Source organism: Elephas maximus, chromosome 4 (assembly GCF_024166365.1).
Source record: "Elephas maximus indicus isolate mEleMax1 chromosome 4, mEleMax1 primary haplotype, whole genome shotgun sequence".
Taxonomy (NCBI): domain Eukaryota; kingdom Metazoa; phylum Chordata; class Mammalia; order Proboscidea; family Elephantidae; genus Elephas; species Elephas maximus.
The window spans coordinates 80,399,636-80,425,486 of NC_064822.1; the positions used below are offsets into that span (position 1 = coordinate 80,399,636).

Genomic DNA, 25,851 nt, shown 5'->3' on the forward strand with positions numbered 1-25,851 from the left:
ATGCCAAAAGACTAAGGTGAGAAGATTGGAATTAATCTTTGATAACGGGCCAATAAGGGAATTATCATAAGACTATAAATCAGAGAACTACAAATACTAACCAAAGAATGTGTTACACAATAAGTGATGAAAGATACATTGGAAGAAAATCCTAAGAATTGATCAATAAACCTTGGGAAGGAGTCCAGATATCCAGGTATTTAATTAGAAATGTAATAAAACTTAGTGGAAACTTCCCCACAGTCCATATATTAAGCTAATGAAGCACCTGACTCTGGCAAATGTGAAACAAAATCATCAAAGCTGGATCAGGTATGGTCTCGGCAACTGCTATTGATTTATGTCTATTGATCAGCTCTGATTGATACATAATAGTATTATAAGAGAAGGAATAATCACCCCCTTAAATTAAGCAAACAGAAAGAACAATTTATTATATAATAGCAAGCCAATATGTATACCCACAGTAGAATAAACAGAACACGAAAATGTGAAGAGACTAACCCATAGTTACAGGTACACGGCTAGACGGAAAGTTAACCAGTGGTTCAACGGACTATAATTAGTAAGGCCTACTATGGGCCAGGCCCTTGTACTAAGTGCCAAGGGTACAAAGACAAGCAAGACATGGTCCCAGATCTCAAGTATCAGTTACTCAGAAGGGGCTTCTGATATCTAATGTAGAGCTACATAAACTTTAAAATGGATCATAAGTAGCAGTTTAAGAGTAGAGGATCCACAATCCTTTAAAAGAAATGTTTTCTCTATTACATCAGTAACCTTGTGATTTTAATACAAAGTTTTATGGATTTATTGCTTTTTGCAAATATTAAAGAATTAAAAAGGGGAGTAACTGATTTGGTTAAGCCAACTTTCTTTTATAGACATGTACCTATTTAGAAAAAAAATTCTTTCAAAACAAATCATTTCTATAGTCAATAAATAATACATATAACATAATAAATGGCCAATCAATAAAATTCCTGACTTTATTTAGTCAGTGTAGTTTTGTGAACGATTAGGTATTTACTCAACTTGAGTCACTAAAAGTTATGAGGGGACCATTGATTAGCTGGGTGCAAGACTCGTAAATGCAGTTGTCTGTTATTAGACATAGCTCTGCTGACACTGGTTGCATAGCAGTATTAGTTTCAAATACTATAAGGAATCAGACCTATGGGAAAATCCCCATTTCTCCGTGAGCGTGAAGCATAACCTGGTAACAAGTATTATGCAAATTCAGCCCTAAAAAACATTTGTACAACAGTATTGTTTTAGGGAACTAGTTGAATTTTTAGAAAATATTTGCAAGGCTGAATTAATGGTTATTGATTCTGTCATGTTTAGCTTTCAGGAGACAATAAGAGGATTATTTTCTTATTTATATATATGAAGATTTATATATACAACAAAGGGTGACAATTTATGCTAAATAACACAGAGCCTCTTTGCCCATCCTTGTGGAACTTGTATTTTATAAACATCAAGAGTCTACATTTAGATGAAAGCAGAGTCATGTATTCTAGATTGTAGAACCCAACACAAGTGTAGCATCTTTTCCAGGAAGGAATACACAATACAATAAACTGAAGACAACAACTGTAGGGAGGAAGCGTATTTTTCTTTTTTCATCAATCACGAGTCTTCATATGAAAATCAATGATATTCGTACTTGATGGGCACAGATAGACTAGAAAGCTTTGGTGGCTAGCATGCCAGTGAAGGTAACTTTTACTATTTTTGAATTTATTAATGTACACTTAAACAAAACATAACACTGATATTCCATCAATTTTTGAGGCACTCTTTGTATGCACATTTAAAGTAGAGCAGGAACAAATGGACACATGTGAGACATTCCTGGACATAAATGTCTAGAAGAGGTAAACTCTTCCACCTAGAAGCAGACACCTGTCTGCACTTCTTTGAAAGTTGAATAATGTGGCACTTCAGGGTTCAGGATCACAACCACAGCTGCTGATGGAAAAATATAGAGAGCTTAGTTGACCTACTGCTGTAGGATTGAACCTAGTCACTGTTTGAACTTCAGTATGGAAAAAGGCACATTATACCAGATATCTTCAGAACTCTCTATTTATTTACTAAGCTAAGGAAAAATGGAAGCTTGAGTATAATTTTTCAAACATCCAAACTCTTTTTCAAGATCTTTCTAGTGAAGGGTTTAGCTTTATAGAACCATAAATGTGATAATTTCTTGGTTATAGGAAACAATTTAGAGGGAAACAAGAGACTGCTAAGAGAAACTGTGACATTGCTAATATTAATGAACAAGAAAAGATTCTCATACAGTAAGTGATGAACTTGAGTGTTTCATTTCTAACTAATTAGAAAACTCATCCTTCCTCTATTCTCCCCCCAATAACAACTGGGAAAATACATCCTTACAAATAAAAGTCTAATAATACTGAATATTCAACTTCTTTGCCTGAGACATATTTACCAGACTTAAAGTTATGAGAAAGCATAAGCTGTTGGTTTACCACTTAAAGTAGCTTACATGGGCTTACATCTTTTAATACAATCTGCAAATCATCAGAGAAACATCAGTGATAAACACATCAAGCAGTAATATCTAAGAAAAGTATTTAAAAAAAATGTTAACTTGTGCATAGGAAATATAACATTCATTGGTAAAATTACATTGTTACTAATTATAAAACTCCACAACATAATAAGCTTTACAAAAATCTATAAAAATTTAAGGTGCCACTTCGAAAAGGCCACACCAATATTTCATTAAAGTATGTTAAAAGAGTGTGTTAGGACTGCATTATTTTAAATACACGTGTCATTTTAAGATGCCCCTTCACATGTCTGCACGGACAAAAGAAGCAAATACTCCATCTTCCTGTGCCAAGAGGCTTTCTGGAGTGTCATACTCTAAAATGTTTCCTCGCTTCATCACAATAACCAGGTCTGCTGTCAGAATAGTGTGAACCCGATGCTGTGAGTGAAAAGAATACATGTATTTGTTACAAACTTCAGGGCACAAGTCAAAGCAATGTGATATGCACATTTCATAGATTATTCAGGAATACTTATTCTTCTTGGGACGTCAGGATATGCAGGAATCACAGACTTTTTTAAAAAATTTATCTGAAGTATAATCTACATACATACTTTTAAATACTGCCATGCATGACTATCTCTTATATGGGTTGTATGAACTTGAGTGTTGCTACTGTATCAGTTTCATTGTTTTCATGGAACCTACTTATAAGCATAAGTAGTCTGTTTATTAACATAAGTAGGCTAATAAATGTTTGTGAAATAATTCAATGATAAGAGGAGTCATCATGAGCCAGTTTGGCTATACTTCAGTCTCAACTACAACTATCTATCAGGTAGCGTCAACTAAATCCATGGAATACCATACAATTTGAAGACCCCTGGAAAGTGGTTGAATTCTGGGAAAAGACGATATAAGGAAGTCCATTCTGGCATGCAACCTTACAATGGGTTATCGAGCGTTTTAAACATGCTTAGTCATCCCTTAGCCATGAGAGATCCCTTAGTCACTAGAGATCACTACCACTCACTCATTCTCTTTTCTACATAGTGCCCTTTGAAGAGAGGCTCTCATATTAGTAATTAATAATCATAAAGGCAGTCACTTATTAATCATATGCTACACATCAAGTGCTTCATATACATACTTGGTAATCATCAGAACATTAATTAATTTATTCCATTAATCCAAATTAGCTTTTTCTTGATGAAATACAGTGTCAATTGTAATAGCATTGATGAAATTTTCAAAATGCTCCAGAGAAATTAATCTAGTCAACAGAGAAAAATAAATCACTCTCATACATAAATGTCATTGACGGTTTTGGTGCTTGAGGGCTTCTTGTTAGAAGCTCAAGAAAGTTTATCTTTTTTAGACTTTCACAATTTTCAGTGTGAAATTAACAGAACAATTTTCAGGCAAAGGAAAAAGGTTCTCTTAATACAGCTGAAAATCATTCTACAGGGAGTCTACCAAGTGTGGTGAGTGTTCTCTCTCTTATGAGCCTGTTAAGAGCACCCCAAGGTGATTCCTCATCCCATAGAATATGTGTCCTCGGGGAAGAATTCCAGGTATCTTGGTGGCAACTTTGACACTAACCAAAAAAACCAAACCCATGGTCTTGAAACGAAGATTGGGTAAAGATACGTAAATTTATGAAGTATTCAGTGAAGGCATAACACAAATCTGGTAAGAGAGTGTTATTTTTTGGTTAAAAGTGCAAATTATGCTCAAGTAATCTCCCAAGTGTAGACTAAATAGGACTGCACAACAATGGAATGCTTCATGCAGAGTGGAGAAGACAAGAATTTTAGTAATTAAGGGTCTGCCTTTTTAATGTTTTTTTTTTTTTTTTTTAATTTAGGGGAAACACAAAGGTGACTTCTCCCCCAAAATATCTCCCTATCTACTCCAGTGTGAAAATTTTTGAATATGTTAAAGAACTATTTTTCAAGTTAGCCAATTCTCTCACCTATGAAATCATCAACATTTCCATGTGATTGCATTACTCAAGCTCTCCCCCAGGGCAGAAGGAACCAGGGCACTCACTGAGAAACTGGGAGGAAATGGGTTTTTCTTTACTTAGGCACAGTGTGCAGCAGGTGGGTCTAATGGGGAAGTATTTTGTCCCACTCTGAAAAAGCTGTACTTCGATGGGTGCTCTTTCTCCCACTCATCATTCACAGAAAAGGGAATACCAAGCAAGCACTCCACACACAACTCCCATTACTCAGCAGTTAAACTTAAGTCTTTTTTTCTTTTTTTTAATTAAGCAATGCAGTCTTCAAGGCTGGTAAGGCATTTAAAGATACCTAAAAAACATCCTCAAGTAATTGTGACATTGTTCCTTAGAGTAGGCAATCAGGTTTGCAGGCTCTCACAATTACTTCCTCTTGCATTCATACGTTGGAAAACATTCGCATGTGCCTCATTGGGTACTGAATGTAACCCAAGCACCTTGTTGAACTAATTTGTGTGATAGTAGTCTGTGGTGAGTTCCTTCACCCAAAGCCACCCCTTTAATCCCAGTATTAGCTTCGCATTCCTGAGAGGAGGCCACTAAAGATAACTACCAGAGAATGAGATACTTGGCAGAGTAGATCATGGTGGTCTACTTGTTCGTCATCACCAAAGTGGTAAAGAGGCCATTCTTGTGGGCGAGTAAGTTTGCAACAGTATCACACTCCACTAAAATACCCTCAGAAAAGACTAAAACAAGGCCCGCATCCAAAATAGAAGAGACGCGATGCTGGAGAGAAAAGAAAAACGGAAAGAAGAAGAGAAAGAAGAATCAGCAAGAGGAAAAATGTCCAAGTGACTCATTAAAAAATAGTTTTTGTTAAGCAGTAAGCCTAAACGTGACCAAGAATTGTGTACATCCATTCACAAAGGGGAAGAGAGAGAAAACCACAGCTTATTTTAAGTAAGCTCTAATGTGAATTATAACAATTTAAACAATTCTTCAATTTGACTGTTGCCTTCTAAAACCAAATGTATTCAACACTGCTGTGAGGTTCCTCAGTGCCTTTTAAAAAAAAAAAAAAAACAGATAAGTGAATACCAATAGAGAGATTAAGAGTAAACAGTAGCAGAATTGGCAAATAAATTTAGGAATTTTGCTTTGAAACTGCTCATCAGACCATCGGGTTATACTCCTGGGAAAGCAAGTGAAGCAGTTGTTGAAAAGAGAATTATTTCATGGGAGATCTGTAGCAGGTGAAAAATCACAGGTCATGACCTGCTAGAATCCTTAGATCTCAGAGGTCCCATCTTTGTAACTTAGGGGAGGTAGGGAGAGAAGATAGTTTGGATAGAACAATGTAAAGGTTCTCAAAACACAGCTTTTTTTTTTTTACACAGACACAGAAACACTGACAGAGAAATACATAATTCAACATAAAAAAAATAAGCATATTTTAACTGCTCAATTATAAATATTACTGAATCTTGGAACAAAACCCAAAGAAAAATAAATCAGCTCTGTCTCTCATACTTACAGCTATTGTAACAACTGTGCGGTCTGCAAAGGCCGTCATTACCACTTTCTGCAAAATGTTTTCCTGCCAAAAAAAAAAAAACTTCTGAATTTTCCTGGACTCTGTTCTCTTGACATAATATTCTGTCCCTGAGAACAATGCTCCACGGTGCCTGGTCCCTTAGAGAATTTCTGAGTCTGTAGATGTTTTCAAAATGCAAATAAAACTAAGGGATCAACCAGGAAAGCGTGACAGACTCACTGCCAGGAAACAAAGAGAAAAATGAAATCACATTAACATATATATATGGAGCCGTGTGGTGCATCAATACACTCGCTTGTGTTATATCACAAACAGCATGTATTCAGAACTAACAAAACCCTAAAATGGTGTTAATCTCTAAGTAAGAAAAAAAAAAAATGAAATCCATGCCATAAATCTCGATTTTGACCCATTAAAGAACAATCAAGGCAAGAACCATTTTTATTCTCACTATGAAGCTTTGCTGTCATTATAATTTTAAAGATATTCATGGGTAAAAATCACACTTCTCCTGGAAGAATGCTTGATTACCTAAGCTTAATGGGAAGGAGTTCTTTCTTCCGATCAAGTGATTTATTGCCATTTAATTCTCCCTCTCTCCTTATAATGTCCTTATAATAACCCCAATATTGTAAAACCTTAGTCATTAATACTGATTTTGATGTCATTGGGCTAAATAAGGAACCCTGGTGGTACAGTGGTTAAGAGCTTGGCTGCTAACCAAAGGTCAGCAGTTTAAATCCATCAGCTGCTCCTTGGAAACCTATGGGGCAGTTCTACTCTGTTCTATAGGGTCGCTATGAGTCGGAATCAACTCGACAGCAATGACTTTGGGTTTTGGGTTGATTTAGGCTTAATTAGTGGAATGGCTTTATGAGAGATAATTTTTATTGTTTTTTAATTATGTTAACTTTGAGAAGACTCAGTATAGTTATTTTAATTGATTAGTCTTAATACAAAAGATGTCAAATTGGCTCTTAAAGGTCTTGAAAGCGTTTCACTTTTGGGGCAATTTTGACCATTCAAAAGTGTGGTGCGAGAAAATAAAATGAAGTTGTAAGGAGTTTTTTGGTTTTGTCCTTTGTGATGTCAAGCTTTTAATGTCCAGATAACTTTTAAAAGAGGCATATTAATTGGTAGCTCATAGCAATTAATGATTTAATGTGACATTTTCCCCTCAAATCACAGCCTTCTGGACAGATCTTTCATGGACATATTTGACCCTTATAAGTAATTTCTTTCAAAAGGCAAAGTTTCTGATTTGTTACCAGGAACATATTGAGATGGTTATTATTAATTCTAGTGAATCCTTCTCCTGCAAACTGCTTTAGAAATAAAAAGCAATGTTGGTTATCAATAGATTCTATTAAGAAGAGACTTAGATACTTTACAGCTTCTATTTTTTTTTTTTTTTTATGGCATAATACATGAATTCCGGTACAGTACTCTCATCAAGTAAGCTTTGGGATCTTATACCATTTTGAGAATTTACAAAAAATAATAGCAAATTTATTTTATGTTCATTAGTAATAGTTACACCTTCAAGTCAGGTGTCCTGTCTCATTTACTGTGATTCTCAGTGAGCCATCATCCAACATTCAAGGAGACAATGAGAAGACACTTGAAACAACAGTACTGAGGGCATAACCCAATCAGGAAAAAAGAAACAATTTCCATGTGAATTTCTGCAATTTGTCAATTTAAAAAGTTTTGCTAATGCACTCACGGTGGCCATGTCGATGGAAGCTGTTGCTTCATCCATGATAAGAATGCTGCTCTTGCGGACAAAGGCCCTAGCAAGGCAAAACAGCTGTCTCTGTCCAACGCTAAAATTCTCTCCACCTTCAGTAACAACTGCATCTAAATCAGAGAAAGAAGCAAGGATTCCACTAAAAAAATGCTGCTAACGTTTTCCTTGAACAAAGTAAAAAACACGTTATGTCCTGTAACAGCGTGCTGGATATCACTTTGTGCTGATGCAAAGATTTCATACTGGAAAAGAGAAGAGGAACTCTGGGAAAGTGAAGACGATCTGGACTGTCGTAATTTTAACAACAGATGTTGAATTACATCCTTATAATAGGATATACAATTTTGTTACATAGTTTGAGGACTGGGAGGCACCTGGGAGATTATATAATATAGTCCTCTAGGGCCCAGAGAGGTGAAGTGGCTTGCCCAATGACGCATAGCTAATTTGCAGTAGTGTTTTACAAGAAACAGAACATCCTCAACTTCAATTCCAGTTCTCATTCCAATATAACATCCCGCTAGACTGTAACTTCCAAGTCTAAGGGTTCAGTTTTTTTTTATTCAACATATCCCCAGCATTTACTATTGTATCTGGCATAGTAGGAGAACAAAACATTGTTGAATGGCTAAACGAATGCTATAGCCTCATTATCCTTTCTTTTTCTGTATTCCATCTATATTTCATAAGGTATACTATTGCAAGTTTAAGATAAATTCTGTTTCCAAAATATCTCTTTTTCAATTCAAGCGCTTTTTTAGTAAAGTCCTGAAGGAAATTTCCATTGATTATATTCTCACTGCATCAAATCATTTCTTAAAATTTCCAATCTTTGTAGGCTACGCATTTACTCACATAATAAGTAAGAAGGATGCTGGGGTAATGAATATTCATCACAAAGGTGGCCTGAACCAGATATTCATCAAGCAGTTGGTGTGATCTCTATTAAGACGACGAGCACACACAATGTTCAATCAGTCACATAGCAAAAACATCCACTCTTGTTCGCACTGTACCATAACCTAAACACTACGTGTGTAATTCAAAACAGGTGCAGACAGTTCACATGCTAGTGGTGAGGAAGACTACAAAGATACAATTGGCTGTCTTTCCAACTATCAATGGGGGGTTTCTTAGTGCCAAGGGAAAAAAGACCTAGGAGCATCTACCCATTTCTCAAGTAGACTTGCTGGGCTTTCCAGAGAGTCATCAAAAAATATGAGAAAGTTCACCCAGAATTCTGGAATTGCTCCCACAACGTGACACTGGCAAGGGTAATTTCATTGCAAATAATCCCTAAAGATAAGCTCTCTCAATTTCTATTTGGGGAATGCCTTCTCCATGGGACTTTATTAAAATCATAAATAGTATTGTTTTTAGTAGACCCCCTTTCAAAATAAACTAATAAACAGTTTATTTTGTAAGCTGTTTTTTTTAACTAGATGCTAAACAATATCAGCAATTTAGCCACTATGTATTATGCATTAAAATCAGAATATGAACAAACTATTATCTTTCATATTTCTTTTAAAAATAAAGTCAGATTTTAAGGAAGTAAAATTAAGTCCAAAAATATAGATGTTAATTTTTATGAATTAAGGACTACATCACAAACTCTGTTTTTTCATTGTGTTCATGTTGTTGTTCTTTCAGTCCATCATTTATTTGTCAAAAATTGTACTGCTTCTGGGATTGAATTTATGTCAATAATTGTTTGAGTACATGTTTAATCCATTACACAAATAGCCAAAACGTTATTTTCTACTAATAGAAAATAATGTCTTCAAACAAGATGAACATTATACTATACAAATAAAAAGAAGATGCCTCCTGTCTGTGAACAAAATGGCTGCCAGGATGGAGAAGCTTCTGCTCCTACACAGTTCCAGGTACTCTTTGAACCTAACAGCCTTACAATCCTCTGCTTATCTACTTACAGAGGGAGAGAGATCATGCAGATCACAAGAGCAAGTATGGCCAATATAAAATATCCTGATTAAAATGACCTGTGACAAGGCCAAAGGGATAAATGTACTAACTGTAATATTTTGGAGTGCTCACATAGAACAGTGTTAGAAGGCTCATTCTCCTCACCACACGCAAAAGCATTAACTACTGAAATGCCCTAACGACCTTCAGAGGATTATTTTAAATATAAGGGGATTTAATACTAGAACTATATGATCCTAGCATAAAACGTAGACAGAGATTCATAGGATTAATTGCATATATAAAAAGTAATCATATTTTTAATGAACTATTACCTAGACCTCCCGGTAGCGATTTGACCAAATTCTTCAGCTGAGCAATTTCTAAAGCTTCCCAGAGTCTGTCATCAGTGCATTTGCACTCTGGATCTAAGTTAAATCTGCAGAGAAAAAAAAAAAAATCACTACATAAAAATAAAGAAATTTTTCTGTATGTATTTGCTCACTGTTTTTATTTCCCTAACATGTAAGTTCCATTTGTTTTCATTACTGCTGTATCCCCAGCACCTAGAACAGTGCTCAAGGTAGAGTAGGCGTTCGATTCATGCTTGATGAATGAATGAATGACCGTAATGACCTTACAATCAGCACTGATTTATCAAAAAATGCTTACAGATGACAAGGTAGGTAAGTTTATATACATGATACGCTAAGATAAATTCATTTCTTGGATTCATCCACTTTGTATTACCATTAGTGTAACCTGATTAAAACCAAACAAAACCCTTGCCATCGAGTCAATTCCAATCCAAGGTGACACCATGTGTTACAGAGGTAAACTGCTCCATAGGATCTTCTTGGCTCTAAGGTTTATAGAAGCAGTTCACCAGGCCTTTCGTCCATGGAGCCACTGGGTAGGCTCGAACCACTAATCTTTAGCTTAGCAGCTGTTGCATACCACTTGTGCCGTACAGAGATGTAACCTGATTGTTGTTGTTGTTAGGTGCTACAGAGTCAGTTAGCAAAGTATTTCTCCAGAACTGGTGCTAAATACATACATCTATATGGGAACATATATTGCTATTTTAGATGAGCTGTGCTTTACCAAAACGCAATAGTAGTATTCATAAAACCTCAGAGACATAAATTTACTATGTTATTACTAAATAATTTGATATACACAAAATTTTTAATTTGACAGCTGAACATTGAGCAATCTTACATACATTTCCTCTTCAAGATAAGAGTAATTCGTAAAAGAGGGTAGCAAATACTTTGTAATTAAGCTGATAGAGGAGTAGAGCAAGAGAGAACAAAGGGTGAATAAATGAGAGGCATGATCTGGTGGATGATGCCACAGGGGACTTTGGAGTCAGACAAACTTCGGTGGAATCACAGTTCTACCACTTACTAGGTGTATGAACTTGGCTTCTCTCAGTTTCAATATTCTCGCCTGTAAAATGAGGTTAGTAATACGTTTCCTAGAGTAATACTGTGATTATTTAATAAGACAATATATGTAGAGCATCTATGAGATAGTAAAGATCTTGGTGGCACAGTGGTTAAGCATTGGGCTGCTAACCAAGGTCAGCAGTTCAAATCCAATAGCCACTCCTTGGAAACCCTATGGGGGCAGTTCTACTCTGTCCTATAGGGTCGCTTTGAGTCGGAGTTGACTGGACGGCAAAAGTTTTTTTTTTTTAGTGGTGCAGTGTGGCTGCCAGTTGAAAGCTCTGCAGTTTGAACCCACCAGCTGCTCTGCAGAAGAAAAGATCTGGTTATCTGCTTCCATAAAGATTACAGCCTAGGAAGCCCTATGGGGCAGTTCTACTCTGACATATAGGTTCCCTGTGAGTTGGAATCGACTCGATGGCAACAGGCTTCTTTTTTTTTAATGAGATAGTAGATACCTACGCTTTTTTTTTTTTTTTTTTTTAAATAAAACATGAACTATGCAGAAAGAAGATTGTAGCAGTTTCTTAAAAGTCAGTTTGAAAGAAATGTTGAGAGGGACAGGGGCTGGGGTGGGAATGGTTAAAGGTTAATTACCCTGTTTTCACACAAATAACACGGCCTTCTACTTTTGTTTGCTAACTGTGTTCCCCCCAGGGTACTTTCGTAAGCATGCTATGGTAATTTTTTTCACAGCAACATGTAAAAAAAAAATTGGCAAAAGCTGCCCTTATGAAAATACCTCAAAGGGGGAGGGCATGGTTGGTAAACAAACATAGAAGCCGGGTGTTATTTGAATAAAAATATGGTAATCAAGCTCAGGATATCTGAGGAGGCCAAGCTCAGGATATCTGAGGAGGCCAGGCCACACACTTTAGAGTTTAGCAGGATAGATGTAGAGTGGGACTCCTCAGAAATGTCTGCCCAGAACCTCTGCCTCCAAGCACAGAGAAAAAAGTGGCTTTTGTACAATCAAACTGAAAGCCAAGAGCTCCTGGAGACATACGGGACTGACTTCTATAGAGGCACATAGTTACATGGGGTTTCCCAAACCAAATGGTGGGATAGAATATTTGATCTTATTGTCTTGATAGTGTCATTTCACACGTACCTGGAAAATGACTGTCTGAGTAAAACGTGAGTCAAAGGGTAAGACATACATATTTTTCCTGAATATGTCACCTACCTAATAGAACCACTGAACAGTATTGGATCCTGCAGAATGATTGAAAGTCTAGAACGTAGTGTGTGCAGTGGTAGTTTAGAAATGTCTATTCCATCAATGACAATCTTTCCTGTTGAAGGGAAAGAAAAATTACAGGCATGAAGTAAAGCCACAAGTAATATAATATTTGTTTACAAATTGAAAGTACTTCTCTAGTTCAGAGTTAGGATTCTGAAGATTTCCATTTAATTATCATTACACATCTCTAAAAAAATACACATTTTTGTGATAGTTCGTCTTTCTTATGTATTTTCTCCCAAAAACATTTTCAGTTTTTATTCAATTTATGTAGCTCATATAAACTACAAGTAAAATTTTTCCCTTAGTGAATCCTCTTCCTTCTAGCATTCCTTTATTCTCCTCCCCTGCCTTATTATTCTTCAGAGGGCTTATCACATCTGATATTCTACACATATTTACTTATCTTTTTTATTGTTTTTCTCCCCAAGCATATAAACTCCTTGAAGACAGGGATTTTTGACTGTCTTATTCACTGCTGTCTTGATTGAATAATACAGTGTACTAAAAATACAAAATTCTGAGAAATAGATATAAAATTTTCTCCATACTGTATGCAGACTTATAGGCTTATCCAATCTTGATGTCCTTTCCCAAGCTTGATAGACTCACTTTTCCATACCACTTTTGTGCAAGGACAATATTGCCCTGTGAAATGAATGTTCTAGGTTTGGAATGGCAGGTACAGTCCATTTTACCAGCGAGATTTAGATTAAGGTAAGCAAGAATGATTCATTTAAGCTGTGTCTTTCAGGAATAATATATATTAAAATTTTAATAGCCTAATGTTATTAAAAAGATAATAATTCATTGATAGTTCACACAGGACCTGAAGACATGTTCCTGGACACATGAAGTTCAGGCTAATCTAATATGATCAGTCATAGCCACAGATATTTAATGGAAAGTGTCAGTCAATTCAGCTTGGATCATGTAATCATTTTATAACACAAATCCCAGTGAGAATCCTTAAAATATTTCTGTATTATTTTTAAATACATGGAAAGATCCAGCTGCTAACCTGTATCTAAAACACCCAAGGGACTACAATTACCATAGCTCAACATTGTTGTTCGTAAACTGACTTTATTTCACAGAGCTCTTGTGTAGATTAAATTACATAATACAAACTGTCAAGTACAATAAAAACACAAAGTACTATAATCATCGTCAAAACCATTACAGATAATAATAAGCTGATGGTCAAACATGTTGCTGGATTCCCTTCCACTTAAGATGGCTCATGTGCCGGTCTATTTATAGGCCACTTGATAGACTAAATAATGTGACATATTTCTCTAGATCAAAGATTCAGTTATTTCTACATCTTTATGTGTCTATCATATTATTAACAATTTTGTGGATGAATATTTTTTCATATTGTTAACATGTGCTTGGCACTTTATATCAAAAGCTGCCTCCTCACAAAATGTTCAACATCTTTATGCCATGTTATTAAGAAGACGACAGTAAGAGTCACGCACTAAAATTAAAATTACATATTACCTATCTCTTTGCAATTGTTCCTTTGATGGAAACAGATGTATTTTTAGTGAAGGGAAGCAAGATAGTGAGGAATTCCTCTCTGCTCCTTTTTCTTGAGGTGCCACTTCCATCTACTGCTATTCAAAGTAGGTGGCCTTATTTTCATTTTATCACTTTATTAGTATTCTTTAGCAACAATCTCTGGAGCTGAGTTTAGGGCTCAGAATTTTATTCCCTCAACTCTACATTCTGTCTGTACTTTTGGGCTGTTTATTTGGGATACTTGCCTCAAGCCTGGGTTGTAGGACACAAAGTCCTTGCAAATATTTGCTTTTTATTTATGCAGAATTAGGTAAGTTGGTGTTGTGTTTTTTTAAGTGAAAGCAAAACACAGCCAATAAAAAATTCTGTTAGTAACTCACCATCAAATATATCAACCATTCTGAAGAAAGCCAGAGATAATGATGACTTCCCACTGCCAGTGCGGCCACATATGCCCACCTAAAAGAGAGAAAAGGGCTCAGATCAAGAAAAGAAAATGGGCAAAACTGTTTTTAACTCAGACAAGACACCGTCATAAAACCACAATTCTATTTATATAGTTACGTTATAACCATCAGAGATAGCTTTTCTTCTCAGCTCGCCCTTATAAATGACCGTTATTAAGATAAAAACATGATATCCTCACTAAAACTTCATTGATTCCATTTTCACTCTTCTTGTTCCCATGCTATTGTGTTGTTTTTCTTTCATTGCTTAATTTTTGCATTTAGTATGTTGTCAGTGTAATAAATTACTACAATTTACCTTAGAAATAATAATTTTATGATAAAAATAGAATGAGTCCATTTTTTCTGCACACTTGTTCTTTTTACAACAACTAAAATAAGTCATTTTGGGAATAGAGCTAATACAAATAGAAAGGTTCCCAAGGAGATATCTGGTATGGCGATGAGCTAGAAATCAGAAATTTAAAAAATGACATCTGTTATTGACTTTTCTGATCCCTATGGAAGACTAATGAATGACAATAAGACTTAGAGAACACATATTTTACCCTGATCCTGACTTTCCCTTTTGTCTCATATGTGGCTGATATGACCAGTGAAGTATAGGGAATATAACGTGAGCCCATTGAGAATACTGGCTAGGATGTCTTGAATAGATTAGATGTTACCAGAATTACTCCATCAGAGGTTTTATGTATGAAAAAAATCAAACGATAATGAATCCCATACCTTTTGCCCTGGTTTGATGTAAGCCTTGACATGTTTAAGGACAGGTTTCAAATTATTTTCATATCTGACACACAGATCATGAATCCTGATCTCCCCTTCCTGTGGCCAATGTTCTGGAACTTGCGAAGGATCTGAGAGGTGGAGTACGGAAATAGACAGACACATACTTAGACACATGTATACACATACATATATAAATCATTTATAAAATTTAAACTTAAAGTTTAAATTACATTCAAAGTAAAAGCCTCTTGATTACAAACTTTTAAAATAGTTTTTTCTCCCCTTTAATGAATATTAACCAGTGTCATATCTCTTTTGTGCTCCATCAATTCTATTCAAGGTGAACATAGGTTGTTTATCTGTTAATTAATTCATTTGTTCAGTTAGCTGGTCATCAAACATTTGAGAACCTCAAATGTGAGAGGTGTTGTGCAAGGTGTTGGGAACAGGGAGATGAAAGCCACGCCTCAAGGAGCTCACTATCCTGGGGGAAGCATATACCTAAATCAGCATCTATAGGACTCCCTAGAGAGTCACGTGATGGAGGTGAGCTTGAGGTGCTCTGTGAGCAAGATGGCGCTAATCTGAGAATTCCAGAAGGATTTCAAGAGGAAGGAACCCTGGTGATGCACTGGAGAGCTCAGCTGCTAACCAAAAAGGCCAGCAGTTCCAATCCACCAGCCGATCCTTGAAAACCCTGTGGGGCAGTTCTACTCTGTCCTAAAAGGCTGCTATGAGGCAGAATCCACTTGATGGCAACGGGTTTGGTTTGGGTTCAAGAGGAAATGATGCCTCTTGAAAGGCAATCTCATAAGAACTGAGATGAATCTTAAAGGGTGAGAGATGGGGAAATTTGTTTCAAATATATGGAGAGACAGAAACAGTGTTGAAAAGAAAGCATGTTAGTGTGGCCAGAGTAAAAGTTCTGGGGGTTGGTGATGAGAGATGAGACTAGGTAGGTGGCAAGGGCTGACTAATGAAGGGTCTAGTCATCTTAGCTCGGTTATTTAGGTTTTGTCTTTGAAGAACTGGAGAGCTGTAGAGGGGTCTAGGCAAAGTGATGTATTTTAAGCATGAGCTTTGTATTTAAGAAAGATTATTCTGTCCTCAGTAATGAATTTTCTGCTAGTTCCTTTCTAGCGAAGCTGAGAACTTCAGTACCTTAAGATCCAAGTTTCTTGGCATCTAAGTTAATAGGGTCTTGAGAAAGAAAATAAAATAGTTCAGAGTTTAGTTAAGCAATGAATGCAATATAGTTCAAATATTTTTATAATTGTCTTTAGTATTATTTAATAATATCTCTTTGGACTCTGGTTGTATTTAAGACTTACCAGGTCTGTTAGTCATACCTTTTCAGGTGTACATAATCAAGCAAAACAAGAGAAGAGGGGATTCTCTGTATATTGAAGTAGAAAACAAAAGCAAAAACAACAAGGTCCCCGACACATAAATAATATTTGTTTTAAAATAAAAATATAAATGAAGCAAAAAATTATATTCAGAGCAATACCCATGGTGCCTTCATAGTTTTCAGACTCCATAGTCAAGAAACTGTTCACTTTCTTCACTGCACCCATCTGGACCTCCAGGTCAGCCAAGTTCCTCACAACCCAATTCAAATAATTGGTTATCTGTGTCAGGTGATAAACAATGAACACATTTAAGATTAAGTACCAGTTTTTGTAATCACTAGATATTTTTGGATGAGATGACTCAGAGAGTAAGCATACAACATGTGGTACAGTTCATAAGTGCTGCAGGATATCAGAGACCAGAGAGAATGCCATGGGCTAAAGTCTGCAAAGAAGGCTTTATCTTCTCTTCTGCTCTTTTTCCAAGGTCCTTAAATGTCACTGTTTTGTGAACTGTCCTCTGATCTCCCTGCACAATGAATACTTGTCTGCACCCCTGTTTGCGGCCTTTTCATTTATATTCACATTCATTTCTGCGTCCCCAACTGGATTGTGAGCAACTCAGAATGGGGATCCCAAATAGCTTGGGGAGTGCTATGATCATGGAATTTGAGGAGTTTTTAAAAATTGGTTTACAATACCAGAAATAAATCCAAGCTGTCCTAAACTGTTAGGTTTAGGCCCGAATCTACAGTTATTTGCAAGATTGTCATCTTAGTATGAATTTCCAACTTCTCTTCCAACATTCATAGATAAGAGTTGATAAAACTAGAGAAAGCACCTCCAACACTGCACAGAAAAAGATGACTTTCATCCATGCTTACTGTAAGTGCGTACAGAAGGCCTAAGCCCACCAATCCAGAATTGGAAGAGCCACTAATGGATGCAATAGACGCGGTGAGGACAATGCAAGCTCCAAGGTAATCCTAAAAAGGAACATAAGAAAAAGTTTTAAAAAATTATTCCCAAGTTCTTAAAAAAAAAAGATCACAATCAGTTTAGAGAGGTGGGCACTAAGAGAAGGTACACCATTCCACGTGGGTCCTGTAAAGTTTCAAAGGAAGCCTACCTAAGATACTGAAGAATGACAACTCACAATATTAGGTCTGGAATGGAGCGTGACGTAACGCTCTTATTATAAAAAAATATACATGATGATATGGATTCAGAGAGGTTAAGTGCCTTGCCAGAAGTTAAACTGAAATTTACGGACCAACCAGGATCAGACAGAGGGTTTTCTTTTATTTCTATGGCATCGTGTTGCCCACGGTGCAGGCCAGACAAGCAATTATTTTTAGACCTGATTTTCTAGCTAAGTTTCCTGTGTGCTTATGTCTGGGTGTGATCAGCTGCCCTGTGTGCTACAGAGAGGCTCTTGTAGGAATCTGCTGCTAGTTAACTTGTTGGGGTTTGGATCCATAAGGAGTGAAGCTGCTGAACTTTTTGTCAACTATCTGGGACTCAAAGTCTGGGACATTAAATCTGCAGATTTCATGTAAATAAGAATACGGGTTACATTTGCTCATAAATTAAAAGCATAGGTCAGTCTTGGAGTATCTGAATTATTTCTGAGTCAATGATAAACTCCCTTGCCAAAATTTAAAAACTCATCAGGGCCAGGCTTAAACTCAAATAAGAGGTACAGGACATATGTTCATTTTCTAGCTGAGATCTGGGGATCACTCATCCATTTCTGAACACCCTTTCCTCTCTATTCCCCAGAATTCTTAGAGGTTATTGCTCTGTCTTGTCATTCAAAAAATATATTTTAAAACTTCTCATGCTGACATATTACATGTTCCAGAAACAGGAAGGATTTCAAGCACAGGTGCTTTTAGAATTATCTCAAGTCTCATCCCACCGTTGATCACCTTCTCTATCTAGATACATCTCTGGTTCCTTAAACAACTAAAAAACCAGTGATAAGATTTTAACGACAGCGATGGAGTGTTTAACATGTTGTTGTTGTTAGCTGCCGTCAAGTCAGTTCCGACTCATAGTGACCCTATGCACAACAGAACAAAACACTGCCCGGTCCTGCGCCATCCTTACAATTCTTGCTATGCTTGAGCTCATTGTTGCAGCCACTGTCAATCCACCTCATTGAGGGTCTTCCTCTTTTCCGCTGACCCTGTACTCTGCCAAGCATGATGTCCTTCTCCAGAGACTGATCCCTCCCGACAACATGTCCAAAGTATGCAAGACACAGTCTCGCCATCCTTGCCTGTAAGGAGCATTCTGGCCCTACTTCTTCCAAGACAGATTTGTTCATTCTTCTGGCAGTCCGTGGTATATTCAATATTCTTCCCCAACACCGCAATTCAAAGACATCAACTCTTCTTCAGTCTTCCTTATTCATTGTCCAGCTTTCACATGCATACGATGTGATTGAAAATACCATGGCTTCAGTCAGGTGCACCTTAGGCCTCAGGGTGACATCTTTGCTCTTCAACACTTTGAAGAGGTCCTTTGCAGCAGATTTGCCCAATGCAATGCATCTTTTGATTTCTTGACTGCTGCTTCCATGGCTGTTGATTGTGGATCCAAGTAAAATGAAATCCTTGACAACTTCAATCTTTTCTCCATTTATCATGATATTGCTCACTGGTCCAGTTGTGAGGATTTTTGTTTTCTTTATGTTGAGGTGTAATCCATACTGAAGGCTGTGGTCTTTGTTTTTCATCAGTAAGTGCTTCAAGTCCTCTTCACTTTCAGTAAGCAAGGTTGTGTCATCTGCATAATGCAGGTTGTTAATGAATCTTCCTCCAATCCTGATGCCCCGTTCTTCTTCATATAGTCCAACTTCTCGTATTATCTGTTCAGCATACAGATTAAATAGGTATGGTGAAAGAATACAACCCTGATGCACACTTTTCCTGACTTTAAACCAATCAGTATCAACTGCCTCTTGATCTATGTAAAGGTTCCTCTTGAGCACAATTAAGTGTTTTCAAATTCCCATTCTTCGCAATGTTATCCATAGTTTGTTATGATCCACACAGTCGAATGCCTTTGCATAATCAATAAAACACAGGTAAATACTTGTGAATACCTTCTGGTATTCTTTGTTTTCAGCCAGTGTCCATCTGACATCAGCAATGATATCCCTGGTTCCACGTCCTCTTCTGAAACCGGCTTGACTTTCTGGCAGTTCCCTGTCAATCTACTGCTGCAGTCGTTTTTGAATGATCTTCAGCAAAATTTTGCTTGTGTGTGATATTAACGATATTGTTCTGTAATTTCCACATTCAGTTGGATCACCTTTCTTGGGAATAGGCATAAATATGGATCTCTTCCATTCAGTTGGCCAGGAAGCTGTCTTCCATATTTCTTGGCATAGACGAGTAAGCACCTCCAGTACTGCATCTGTTTGTTGAAATTTATCAATTGATATTCCATCAATTCCTGGAGCCTTGTTTTTTGCCAATGCCTTCAGAGCAGCTTGGACTTCTTCCTTCAGTACCATTGGTTCCTGATCATATGCCACCTCTTGAAATGGTTGAATATCGACTAATTCTTTTTGGTGTAATGACTCTGTGTATTCCTTCCATCTTCTTTTGATGCTTCCTGTGTCATTTAATATTTTCCACATGCGTTTAACATGCTGAAGTCAAATAATGAAGTTTCTCAAATCGAATCATAGTAATGGGTTGAATAATGTTGCCCTAAAATGCATGTCCACCTGGAACCTCAGAATGTGACCTTATTTGGGAATAGGGTCCATTGCAGATGTAATTAGTTAAGATGAAGTCATACTGGATTAAGGTATGTGTTAAATCCAGTGAATGGTGTCCTTATGAGAAGGCCATATGAAGACACAGAGAAGAGAAAATGATGTGACGATACAGAGAGAAGATGGCCATGTGAAGACAGAGACAGAGGTTGGAGTGATGCAGCTATAAGCTAAGGAACACCAAGGACTGCCAGGAGCCACCAGAAGCTGGGAGAAGCTATGGAAGGATTCTTCCCTGAAATCTTCAGAGTGAACATGGCCCTACCAATACCTTGATTTTAGGCTTCTAGCTGTAAGAGAATAAATGTCGGTTGTTTGAAGTCAAAGTGGCTCATATGTGGGTATTCCTGTCTCTCCTTAAATTAGATCCAAAGATCAAACTGTTGGTAGAGCAATCAATGGGCCCAGCCATGGAGTCAGAGATCTGGGTTTAAATGCCAGCTTTGAGAATACTAGTTAGTGAGCTTGAGCAAATAATTTCCCTCCTTTGAGACTCAGTATCCTCTTTGGAAAATAGAGGAGACACTTAATTCACAGGGATCAAAAGGACTAAGAGTTAAACACCAGTTAGATTTCCCTGCTTTTGTGTGTAAAGGTAGCTTTTTTCTCCCCTGAATGACTTTCACATGTTCGAAGCCAGCTTAAAACTTTGTGTGCATCATAAAACATAAGAGATTGAAAAAGGCACTAAAATTTAATTTCATATTAAGTCCCATGACCTTTACAAAGAAAAAAGAAATTAATTATGAAGAGTTAATCTTTAGAGGCAATAAATTCCACAGAGGTAGTAAATACTTCTTTGATCACTTCTTCTGATGTATCCGTTTGTTAATAACTGGCACATCCCAAGCAGATAGTTCATCCTTTTTTCCTCTTTATTTGAAGCAACAGTTACGTGGATGCAGAATCTAAGCAGACTGGGATGCTCATTTAGGCTTTATAAATGACAGTGTCTCCTAAATACTTCTAAAATATTGACAATAATATGAATTCTTTTTAGCCCTCTTGTATGAAGTTAATACTTTTATCTGTATAGTTCTGAATCATAACTTCTTTCAAGTTTGTGAATTCAACACTCCCGTGCAAAAGGAAAGCATTTGATTCCCATGTCCAGCTATAGGTGACATAAAAAAGAGACCTCCTGTCAGGTTTCTAGTGATTCAATGAAATCTATCTATAATGGGATTATAATAAAAACTATAATGCTTTATAAAGCAGATTTGTAAAGAGTAATGGCAGCCAAAAAGTCCAGGGTCTCTTTCCTCCACATAGCCATCACATACTCAGTAAATGTCCACAGTGCCATTAAGTGTCTGGGAGAATTTATTAGGGCCTCGAAATTACAAGATCAACATACACCTGTTTATTGTGGAATTTTGAACACACTCAGGGTTGCCCACAAAATAGCTCTGTGTTGTCTCTCTGAGAGCAGACGCTTGTGTAACTTTACCGGTAGGATTATTTTCACTTCAGCCTGTTGACTATAAAGAGGTGTCTGTTTTGTTTTGTTGTTTGCTTCCTGATGTGAACTTTCTTTTATCCTTTCACCATACAGCAAGACAAAGCCTTGGAAAGATAGCCTTTAGATAGAGTTACACAATTTTTGCAAATGGAAACACCGGTGCCAAAGAACTGGAATTGTTTAGTGCAGAGGGATGAAGAGAACACACTGGGCTGAAAAAAGAACGTAAGCAGCATTCAAAGGTTAGGCTGTGGTGACACACTGCACACCATTGCAGCTCACTTTACTTGGCACCTAGAGGAAAAACACTCTCCTTTGGTGCCAAAGCAACCTGGGTGGTCACAGTCTAGCTACTTTTCTGCCAGCCAAATTGTCTTATTCTTTTAGACTCTTGCCCTTTTTTGATTTGAGCATGTTATGATCTTTATTATTTTTTTAATCTAAAAAACGAATGTGAAAGAATATGGCTCAATCTTCCATAGAGAAAACTGTTTACCCAGAGGAAAGGCTCTACTTGCAGTTGTCTTAACTCTTGCTTAACACGAATGGTAAAGAAGTGAGAGCCATATATATATAAAAGATAACGAAAATTGGATAGGGCTCTGGGACCTCCCCAGATTTAACAAAAGGTGTTTTTATTCTGGTATCCCTGTTTTGCTTGTCTTAGGATTGTCTGTCAACGGAAGTCAGTGGCATTGCTTTGGAGAGGTAGAATCAAGGATGAAGAAAAAGGAAAAGGAAAAATAGCCATAGAAAACTACGACAGCAAGCTTTCCTTCCATTACGGAGCTGAGCCCATGAATCAGAGTTGGTGAAATCATCAGATGTAGGTCAGAAAATCCTCCTTGCCTCTTCTGATTTATGCCTAATGTAGTGACCCTCCTTGTACCATTTTAGTTGCATTTCTCTTCTGGGAAATCCAAGGATATTTGCTATAAGCATCTGTGTTAATTTACTTAGTGATATGGCAAAGAATAGGCAAAGGAGGGAGTTCTGTTGATACTGTGAATAAGATCAATGCAGATTTATTGGACCAAATAGAAGTTTTCATTACTCATTTTTTAAGTGAATTACAAGGCAGAAGATGTCCAGCTGTGGGGTTCACAGAGCAGTTCACACCCTAGTCTCTAAGGTCCTGTATCTCAACATTCATTCTGCTGACACATAACAGTTATTTCAAACTGAGATAGTGTTTCCAGTGATGTGGACACGTCCACAGAAGCACAGTAGTAATGAGGTCATTTATATGTGTACAATTGGGAGAAAAGGCTCTATCCTAACAGCAACCCTTTATTAAACTCACTTCACACTCCTCCTGCGGCATATGTTCTTGGGTTATAGTTTTTACATTTGAATGTACATGGTTTTAATGAAAATATACTCAGAACAGAATGAGAGTGAATAGGACTGGTCTTAAGTTGGATGTCTGGGAGTGCCTAGAGGTGTGTGTGTGCGCGTGCATGCGTGTGTGTGTGTGTATGCACGCAGGCGTGCGCATACCCACCTAAACTGATTGACATAAATACAACAGGTGAAGGAGACAAATCACACACAAAGGGTTTGGACCTTGACTTTTTTCAGCTGATATGGCTAGGACATTGCAATAAATCAACAAAAGCTTCTTACCAAAATTTACATTTACCAAAAAAACAGAAGCAAAGACCCCTTAATTTTTTGTATTAGTTTCTAAGGGAGAGTTCGGGTAATGAGACTATATAGCAAATCCTGGAAGGATTACAATACTCAGAAAACAAAGTGAAGCCATAATAACAAATAAATAAGGTAGCAGAAATGTCAGTATTTTCTTTAGGCTTTTGCAGATGGAATTCTTTTATATTCAGGTAGGTGTGATTGTCTTGTCACGTGCGGGTCAAAGGATTGTGTTGTGAGTCAAACTAAACCAAACCATTCTGAGTTTGTCTGCTGTTCCTTTCTAATTTTCCCTGACTTTCCCTTTCTTGGCAGTCTTAAGGCTCTAATGTCTTGTCTTCTGGCTATAAGAAGACAGCATATGGTTTGCTTGAAGATTCTTGTTAAACACTTGTCCATTAACCTGCCATTAAAGGAAGTGCTAAACAGCAGAAACAGGAGTTGCCAGGCAGATGCTCACCTCAAGTCCAAAGCAAACACACTTGCCCCCTAAAAAACATGCTTGATCTTCAAGGGTAGGAAAATCAGACACAAGGTAATAACTAACTTTTTTTTTCTCCTTGTGATTTTGGGATATGCTTTCGTTAAGCTATTTCATTATTAATTCTATTACTCAAATGTAAGTTTTTTTTTCTTAGAGAAAATAAAAAATTAAAAAAAAAATTAAAAATATAGAGCTTAAAACCTGGATTTAAGATCTGGATTGAGACTAGAAATAAATCAGAAGAAACACTCCACCTGCCTTTATGTTAAGGAGAAACTGTCCTGTCCCCTCGTAACCCTCACAGCTACCTGGAAGGAATTTCCTATCAACAGCCAATGCTCGTATCTAAAATTTGTGAAATATAATCGTGTTACGTGGCTGAATAGTTGCTACATATAACTAAGATAGTGCAGACAGCTTAATCAAACCAGTGAGAAAGCATGATACCTGGCGTTCACAGGGGTGACCAAGATTCCATATCAATCTGTATCATCAATCAAGTACTCAGATTCTAAAGTGGGCTCCTTCGTTTTAACCCTATCAAATTTGTTTTACCATCCGCCCTCCCTGGCCTGCTGATTTTTGGAAGGAAAGCCTGTATACGGTAGGGATGCATCAGCAATGGGAGTGAGGTTCTTACAATATTGCAGATAGCCCTGCTTGCCCTTTGTGCAAACTAATCGATAATTAGAGGTGCTCTGGTGGCGCAGTGGTTAAAGCAATCAATTGCTAACAGAAAGGTCGGCAGTTCGAAACCAACAGCGGTTCCGCAGGAGAAAGATGTGGCAGACTGCTTCCGTCGAGATTTACAGCCTCGGATATCCTGTGGGGTTGCTATGAGTCGGAATCGACTGGATGGCAGTGGTTCAGTGGGTTTAATCGATCATTATTTTAAAACAAAGATTACAGTCAACTCTGCGTTACTACCAATGTAGCTTATTCATGCTGTAGATTACTCAGACTAGTCTGCAAACTCTATCCCCTTCCTTTTTGAAACTTCTTTTTCATCTGCCTCTGACCTCCTACTCTAGTGAGTTGGCTTATGAACCACATACCAGGGTAGGTACGGTCTCCATTTATTTTACTCATTCATCCATCCATTCAAAAGACATCTATGGGACACATTTGCTAAGTACTGTACTAGGTGACTTACATTATTATTTTTAATCCTTACATTCCCATGATACATATTCTTATTTCTGTCTTACAGATGAAGAGCTGGGACTCAAAGAAATTAATTAGCATGCTAGACCATGTCTGTGTGATGCCAGCCCTTGTGCTTATTCTCCTGCATAATACTGGAGAGAAGAAGGCAACAGATGATTAACTGAAGTCTGCTACATTTCAGGGGAATGTGATCCTCCACTGGCTTACAACATAGAAAGTCGCCATCTTTTCCAGGCCTGTCCAGCTCAGGGAAGGAAATAAGAACATCTGTTCATTTGTTAAATTTGGTCTTTTGAAAAAATAAGAATTTGAAGTTATACAAACATTTGCCATTCCATTAACTTATGTAATCTAGAGACTAATGAACACAAAATGAATTTTTGCTTTCGGGGCTATTTGTCTTGCCATTAGCTAAAACATTATGACAAATTTCATTTGTAACATAAACAAACCGGAGCTATTTTAAAGTCCAGAAAATGTGAGCTTAGTGCTGAATCTCAGTGGAAGACTAATTTTTACAACTGTCCCCCTCTTTGCATCAGGCCTTTTCTCTGTTTGGTTTCCATTTCGAAATCATGAAATGAACGTACCGTCCTGACCTCTAGCCATCTGTTGGCAGCTGAGAGAAATAAGTAGGCAATGTTGTTTGTGTCTGTCAGTTCCAGCATACGTTGCTTAAATCTGGTTTCATGCCTGCAGAAAACAAAATATTCTGATGTTAGCCACACAACAGGAGAAATAATAAAAAACAGTCACACTTACTACTATACTATTTACTCAACATAGTGACTAACTG

At 37.1% G+C, this 25,851-nt stretch overlaps 1 protein-coding gene across 10 annotated transcripts in view; it reads right to left on the reverse strand.

Moving 5' to 3' along the window:
• Nucleotides 1–421: 421 nt before the first annotated feature.
• Nucleotides 422–25,851, reverse strand: part of ABCC9 (ATP binding cassette subfamily C member 9) — a 151,182-nt gene continuing 125,752 nt past the window's right edge. For 5 of the 10 annotated variants that reach the window (XM_049882611.1, XM_049882609.1, XM_049882612.1 and 2 more), the window contains 10 exons: nucleotides 25,646–25,748; nucleotides 17,384–17,485; nucleotides 16,658–16,778; nucleotides 15,145–15,275; nucleotides 14,329–14,407; nucleotides 12,365–12,473; nucleotides 10,063–10,166; nucleotides 7,775–7,908; nucleotides 6,028–6,090; nucleotides 423–2,965 (listed from right to left, as the gene is read on the reverse strand). In XM_049882611.1, coding sequence (XP_049738568.1) covers nucleotides 2,828–2,965; nucleotides 6,028–6,090; nucleotides 7,775–7,908; nucleotides 10,063–10,166; nucleotides 12,365–12,473; nucleotides 14,329–14,407; nucleotides 15,145–15,275; nucleotides 16,658–16,778; nucleotides 17,384–17,485; nucleotides 25,646–25,748 — 1,084 coding nt within the window. In that variant the 3' untranslated portion in view covers nucleotides 423–2,827. The other 5 variants (XM_049882615.1, XM_049882614.1, XM_049882616.1 and 2 more) reach the window with 2 other exon arrangements.